Below are 8,060 nucleotides of genomic sequence, written 5' to 3' on the forward strand. Positions count from 1 at the left end.
TTAGAGTATCATTTTGTTATGATTTGTATGAGAATAACATAAAATCATATTTTCTCATATTAAAATTATAGACAGGTTCTCTGGAATGCTATATTAGCAGTTATCCATTATAATAATGCTCAGTTTTTGTGTGTCCTGAAAATGTTCATGCACCTTATTATCTTAATATGCACCTGCTGTATTTCATTTGATGTAAACAAAAGGCAAACATAAATATACTGTTGTAAACATTTGTACAGCAATGTATTAAAAACTTTTTAAAGTTTTTAAAAAGGTCTAAAGTTAAGTAGCAAAATAACATTATAAGTTTATCGTACATAATACTATCAGTAAATAAAGTTTAGCTGTAACTAAACTGAAGGAAAAACATATACAAGTTACATTATTAATTTTCCTCCCTGTTAAATATAAGCCACACTTAATAAAGGCTTAACTAATATTAGGCATAAGAAAAGTGGGCTTACAGATTTTGATGACTGTGTTTAGAATTTTTTTGTATTATTCTAGAAGTCCTATATATGAAGTACTATTGCAGTAAAGGTACTAGTTTAATCACAAATGTTTTATGTGCTTCTGCTAGTATTGAACATAATGCTATCTTGTAAACATTCTGGATTTACATTTAATCTTTTTACATGTGCCATTTTCATAACTATTATAAATTTTATATTGAAAATTCACTTGTTACAAGTTATTTTCAGAGATAATTACAAAAGCTTGATTTGATTATAACATTTTACCTTTAACCGTTTTGAACTTGATGACAATCCCTAATATCCCTTGAGTGTTTTCCTTCTCTAGGTGGAGATACTCAACCAGACTGCATTATACTTCAAACAAATTTTCTAAATAGCATCTATTTTTGGTTCTAAAAATTTGTATAATTCGATTCAGTTTTCCTCTAATATTTGAGACTTATAACTTTTATTCCAAGGCACTGTTTAAAAAAACAACTACAAAAAAACATTAAAATACTTTCTTGTTGATCAAATATTTCTACTTTATGTATCTAGTTAGTTTCAATTTGATTAAAGTACTTAACCTATTTAATCTGAAGCTTATTTTACCAGTTGCATAAATTACTGTTTATGGCTGTACATAGTAAAAAACAGTAAAATTTTTAGTAAGATTTATTTTGACTAATGACATTACATTTCAAAATGAAGTCGCTATTATCTTTTCAAGGCCAGGTATAATGGTTTTTGCTAACAATATTCTTGGTAGAGATCAGTTTATATCCAGTAATTACAGTTTATTTTCAATAAGTAAGAATTTGAGTCATTGGAATATTTTGTCTATGTATACTGTGTGCTCTCTAAGCCTAATTAAATTTACCTAATCTCTTGTCACAGAAGTAAACTGCTGTAACTTTCAAACAGGCATACTTTAGCACAAAAATATTTTCAGGAATGAAACAAACATCCAAAAGTTCTTGGCTCTGAATTTCCCCTTGAAACTTCTAAATATCTTTAGGTCCTAAATTCTCTAGGAGCTCTATATAGTTTACTTTCCCATAAAACCATAAATTATTGCTCACACCACTTCATATCTACTTTCTGTTGACCTAAATGATTTATAATCTGCTATATTCAGTAACATTTTAACTTTCACAATAACTGTTTTAAAAGTTAAGTTTTATTCACAGTTGTTTGAACCACATCCTATGACATAAAAGGGACAAAAGTTTCTTAGGTATATAAAGCTATACTTTGGGATGAGCAGTGAAAAATTTTGAAATATATATAAATGTATTGTTCACAAACTCCTTTGAGTTGTGCAGAAATGAAAGTTTGAACGTTTTCTGTGTGAAATACATTAAATAAATGTTAAAAATTATCAAATTTTAATTCTGAAATACTTAATTGAAATGGACTTTGCAAAATATTAAGTGTAGCTTGTATTAACCCTATGAACTACAAAGCATCTCTTTCAAAGAAAGTGTTCATTCTGCATATAAAATTTTTAAAAATTAAAAATAATTTCAATAATTTTTAAATTAAGTGTTTCAGTACATGTTTTATGTAAGGCACAGAAACTTTCTAGGTGGATTTTAACAACTGAAAATATAATAAGGTAAAAAACTGTTACCATTTTTTGCTGAAATGGACACTTGTTTTTTAGACCAAAGTATCCATGAAAGGTGAGTGATAATTGTGGTGCCACAAAATATTAAAGAATTTGATTCCTGTTAGTGGAGGGGTTAATACTGACAGTGTAACAACATACATCTTTCATAAGTAATTATAGTTTGGAATATTGCTTTTGTTTTTAATAGTCAATTTTTACATAGATTACCCTAGTGTGTCTTGTTACTTTATTTATTATATGCTGAGATACCCATCCTTTGTCCATGTTATGAACATAAATAATCTGGGGGTGGATGCTAAGATAAACAACACAACCCATGGTAGTGGTTGTAGGAATGCTTTCTGTTACCAGCTGTAAACACTTAATATCCTTTCACAATGTTTAACATAGTTAATTGACAGTTAATGGCAGCAGATGTGTCTTATGAACAAAAGTTCAAAGGTCACAAGTGAAAGTAGGAAGTGGGTATAACTCGAAACAGCTCTTCACATCAGCCTTATGTGGCTGTTAGAGTAGAAATTTCATCTGAATTTATGTATTATTGCAATAGTGACAGCATTTTAATTTTTTCATTGCATTCCTCCATAGTGAGTGCTAGCACATACACTGAAATGTATAAGACACTTGTGTGCTATACCCCACACTGTTGATATGTCGTTATATAAAATTTAATAAAAGTTTCTTTTGTGTATACAAGTATGTGATGCCGTGAGTAGAGTTAACATTGATTTACGACAATGATATTAAATACTAAATAACAACAATAAGGGGACTGGAGAGACTCCAAGCTCACCATTAATATACCATTTATTCCAAACTATCATCCCATAAAGTTTGGTTGAGATTGGCCCAGCAACCTAGGAGTAGTTTATATAATGGGTAGATGTACAGATTTTTGTGCTTTATGTATATATAGCCTTTATATTTATTTAAAAATTACTTAGGGATATTACATTTTAAATAATGTATATATATGTATTTAACTACTGGTATAACATACCTGCCTGATCATTCATTAGTTCAAAATATCTATTTAAAATGAAGCATAAAGACAAAGCTGTTGCAGTTGTAATTGTTTATAGAATTTATTATTATTTATACATGTCCTTTTGCAATCTGTGTATAAATTACCTTCTAAATATGTAATTTTTGAAAATATTCTACTTTTAACTAACCTGGTATAGCAAGTAGTGTCTGATATTCTATTACAAAATGTTTTATTTTTATGCATAAAAACTTGAATATGTAAAGGATTGATAGTTTATGTTCAAAGTATTTAACAAAATACTTGTAATAAGTTGCTAGAGATCTTTCTTGTTTTGTAACTTTTTTATTTGTTTAGAAATGTTAAAACCTAGAACATTGCAGGTAGATTGGAGAACAAAAGTTTTAAACATTGATTTGTATGTATTTATTTTTACATTACACTACTACAGTTAACTCCCATACTTCCAAGACTTTGCTTTCTTTTCTCTAAAACACTTTTCAAAAAAAATGTCAGGTTTAACCCAAATGTTTTGTATTTTTTACTCTGTATTTAAAATTGACACTGCACTGTATTCTTTTTGTTTTACCTGTTTTTGTTATACATAATCCATTCAAGGGAGGTTGGCCTGGTTTATATTAAAAATTTTAAAAGATGGTGATACTATTATAGAAACATATTATATTATTGTATTATGAGAGAATCATTATATATTATATTATACAAAAAAAGTAGAGAATATAATGTAAAATTATAATTTTCATTTATTTCAGCTGGAATTAAGAAGAAGGTTCATTTATGCTCGCCACACAAATCATCCAGTATGTAGTTGTTATGAGGACATGTACCCATGGCCTTTATGGGAAATGTTGGATTATCGTTTCCTTAGTGCTCATCACTTTAATTCTGGACCTCTCACAGAGGAAGAATCTCCATCACAAGCAACACGTATACTGGAAAACAGTGGTCAAGGACAAAGCAGTAGTCAACGAAACTCAAGCTGGAGCTGGCTTCCTTGGCCATGGCATGGTGCTGCTGAAAGAATGCTCCATACCCGTGGCTCTGTCAGCAATATGAGAAACAGTTTCATGAGGCGACTAATCTCAAGAGAAATATGGAGAGAAGATACAACATCCCCTTCCACATCTACCCCACACGAGTCCCCTTTGCGACCAGATTCACCTCAAACTTCTCCTTGGAGAACCAACACTGGTCACATTTTTCATCCTAATGTGAGAACTGCAGCAGGTCAACAACGTTTTGGTGCTCGCTCAAGACCAACTGGTTCGACAAGACCATTAGTAACACACAGAAGAACTCGCTCAAATGATGGAGTATTTCACCATTTACAGATGAACTCATCAGCTCGCTATAGCCCCTCCTTTGTCCCAGCTGAAAGTTATGAAATTCCTAGACACATGTGGGGACCACCACCTCCTTATTCTCACCCACCTTCAACAGAAAATGTTTCAGGCTTACAAACTGGTTTAGGGAACACTGGACAGCATTGTTTCCTACCTGGTCGAGAAACTATCAATCTAAACTCCACAGTGGTAACTGTGGAATCTCAAGTTCATGAACCTGAAACAAATGGTGCTGCATCCAGTTCTTCCAAAATGAGCACACCACTGTCAGAGAGAAGATTAATGTGTCACTTTTCATCATCTGATGGCATCACGCTGACAATAAGTAATAACTTGTTAAATATCTGTAACCAGAGTGATGATTGTGAACTAGATGAAGATAAACGAGATAATTCATGTATTGTTGAAATGGATGTACCGTACATTGTTCAAAAAGAAGACATAATGTTTAATACTCTACCAACTAGAAGCTCAAAGAAAAAAGACTTAAATCCATTCAAATCTCTGTCTAATATTCCTTTGTGTTTATCAAAGAAACTTAATGAAATGAACTTAGAAAAGCATTGTTCTGGTAATCTTGCATTTATTGAATCATGCTGTAAGGTTGAAGATGTTTTACATTATTCTGTGGAGGACTTCTCTAAGTTTCAGGAAATTGAAAATACAATCTGTGATAAACTGACGTATAAAACATTTTCAGAAAGACACTTGTATGATGAAGACAGTCAACATATTTCAACAGATTCTTCCCCAACCTCTTTAAGCTTCCAAGCAACATTTGTAGAACTTCCTTCAGATTTTAAGTCTAGTGTAATGATAGCCACTAGTCCTTCTACTCCAGTAACTGAAAATGTAACCCTTACTGATAAAATGTATGCCCAATCAATGCCAAACCTTAGTATATCAAACTCTCCCACAGCTGCAGACATATTTTTTCAAGTACCTTCAAGTGGAAACACTTCAACTTCGCAAGATTTTGCAGATTTTGATTTAGATGAAGAAAGTAGCCCTTTAGATTTTGACAGCCCTTCATCTGATGCAACATCTGCACCTTCTCTTCCAGAAGATGAGCAACATTTTTATGGAAGTAACCACCTATTGTGTAACCATCCAAAAATTCCTAAAAATGAGCACAATTTTGACTGTGATGAAAGTCAATTACCCACAAAAATGAGATGTAACTTACCCTGTCCTCCTACATTTACAGCATCTGGTCGAATCTTAACAGCAGATAAGAGTCAAACGTCCATGAAGGAAATTACTGAACAACAAGGGTGTCTTTCTTGCCCAGAATCTGAAGCTGTCAGTGAGAACAGAGGATTCTTAAATCATGGCTTAGTTGAACCAAAGTACTTATCCACAGCTTTTAGATCTTCTCAAACATTTCCTAGTTCCAGTGAAGGTGGATGTTATGCCAGTGACAACATCCCAGCCTTGCTTACAGTCTCTCCAAGAGACAGAACAGAGAGTTTTGTTGTAACAATCAAAAGTGTGAATGTTTAATATATCATTTCACTTTTTGAGAATCTGTGTCGTTCAATGATTACAAGAACAATAGTAATTTCTTATAAGAACTACTTTTTACGGTACATACAAGTGATTAAATCAGATCATTATAAATAATATGTTGTTGTGAGTAAATGTGCCAAGAGTATCTAAAAACAAAAAGAGAGAGACTGTGAGTTGAATTACCAAACGAACATTCATGAATGCCTACCATTTTTGAGGACCTAAGTTGTAACATACATTTAATAGTGCATTTGACAGCATAGTGAACTTGATACCAGATTTCAAGTTGAGCAGCCATGCTCAGTGCTTTCAATATTTTTGGATACTAGCCAACTTTGTGTATACATATATTTTCTGATGTTTAAGTAAATAGCATGTAGTGATAATACAAGAGTCCAATATTTAAATTCTTAAACAACAGAAAGAAAAAGATAAAAGCAGCATTAAGATGTAGTTAGATTTTGATAGTTTAAACAAATGTACGTTTCTACTTACTTTTTTGAGGTATTCAAAGTTGCTGACGACCAAGCAAACATATTTGCAGTGTAACCTAATTAGTTTTAGTCCCATGAAGTTTGAATACAAATTCTCAGCCCAAACAACCAATAACAAATCTGAATATTTATATCAAGTAATGATAATGATGAGCTTGCCGTAGCTGATTTAAAAAAATATTATATTTTGTTCTCTAATGCTCAGTTAGAAAGCAGAAATCACCATATTCTCGTAACAAATTTTCACAGTGACGTTTGTATATTCTGAACCAAGATTTTGGACTTTCAATATCTGTGTTGTTTCGTTGACTTTGGTTTCTGCAAAATGCAAATTTTAAGGATTAGAAATACATAATACTACTCTTTATATAAAACTACTCTACCAAGTATTTTTAATTTAATTACTGAGTTGGTTTACTACATAACGAATATATTTAGTTCATACATCATACAGACTGGCACAAGTTTAAATACCATATTATATTATCAAACAAGAAACCAGTTGTACTTTTATGTGCAAGATTTTTTTGTGATATGGAACAGGTCAATTTCAAGTTTTGTAGTAGAAAACTGCCTGTTCTCATATATAAATCTGTTAATTATTTTAATTTGTAAGTTTGTGGATTATTTGTTCTTGTTAAATAATTTTCATTTTGTTAGGTTTTATTTAAAATGTAATTGTAAAAAGCTAGAAACGATTATTAGAGGTGAATTTGTTACGATCTAAATCAATGCCTTGAGAAATCACGTAAAACACGTATTATTAGTAGTACAAACTTCTTTTCGTTGCAAAAATTAAATCATTTGTGATTTATTTCGTGGCTTAGAACTATTTCTATTTATGTTGCAATTTATCTACGTGTTTTTAAAGCAATAACAAGTATACATTTTTTAAATAATTATTTGAATTGTAAGGGTTCCTGCTTTATCGTTTATAGTGATGTTTTATTCCCACCCTTTCAATTTAAACCAGAATTTAAAAAAATGAATTTTAATACATTTCACAGGGTTTATCAGCACTGTAATTTTTCATTTCGTTTAAAAAACACTAAATGAATACTATATATATATAAAATATTGATTGAGAACTCCTATTATACCATATTTTCCGATATCTTATTGAAAAATTTTAAAATCACAAGTTAATTTGATAGTTTTAATACAATTTGTCGGACAAAAAAGCTTGAACATATTGATGTATTTTTCTTTATATAAGAAATAATATAACATAGATACTAAAGAACATTAGTTACCTAAACCATAATATTGTTTTAGATATTCTTATGTGTATTGTATTCTCAGACCAAAATAAAATACCTATTGTGATCAGATATAGTGTATGACGATTTATCTCTGTCGATATATCGCGTATGTATTTAAGCAAAATCATATAAGAGATGTTATGCGAGACTGTTGACAGTTGACAACTTTCATTAGCTCAGCAATAAAGTTTAGAGCTTATTGTTTCAAAAATAGGAGGCTCGATACATGCTATGGGTGCAAAGAAGGTAATCCATTGTTCATATTTGCTCTCGAAAGGTTCAATCTAGGGCGTCATCTAGTGATGGTACTATATATCAAAGCTGTTCTAGAGAAGGGGTGGGCAACTCATTTTTCATA

The 8,060-nt window shown here is 31.0% G+C and overlaps 1 protein-coding gene across 6 annotated transcripts in view; it reads left to right on the forward strand.

Annotated features, from left to right (window-relative positions):
- Nucleotides 1–7,769, forward strand: part of LOC143232729 (uncharacterized) — a 66,822-nt gene extending 59,053 nt beyond the window's left edge. For all 6 annotated transcript variants that reach the window (XM_076468480.1, XM_076468481.1, XM_076468479.1 and 3 more), the window contains one exon: nucleotides 3,847–7,769. In XM_076468480.1, the coding sequence (XP_076324595.1) occupies nucleotides 3,847–5,940 (2,094 nt within the window). In that variant the 3' untranslated portion in view covers nucleotides 5,941–7,769. The remainder of the gene's footprint in view (nucleotides 1–3,846) is intronic.
- The last annotated feature ends 291 nt before the right edge of the window (nucleotides 7,770–8,060 follow it).

The sequence above is a fragment of the Tachypleus tridentatus genome, chromosome 11 (assembly GCF_004210375.1).
Source record: "Tachypleus tridentatus isolate NWPU-2018 chromosome 11, ASM421037v1, whole genome shotgun sequence".
Classification (NCBI taxonomy): Eukaryota; Metazoa; Arthropoda; class Merostomata; order Xiphosura; family Limulidae; genus Tachypleus; species Tachypleus tridentatus.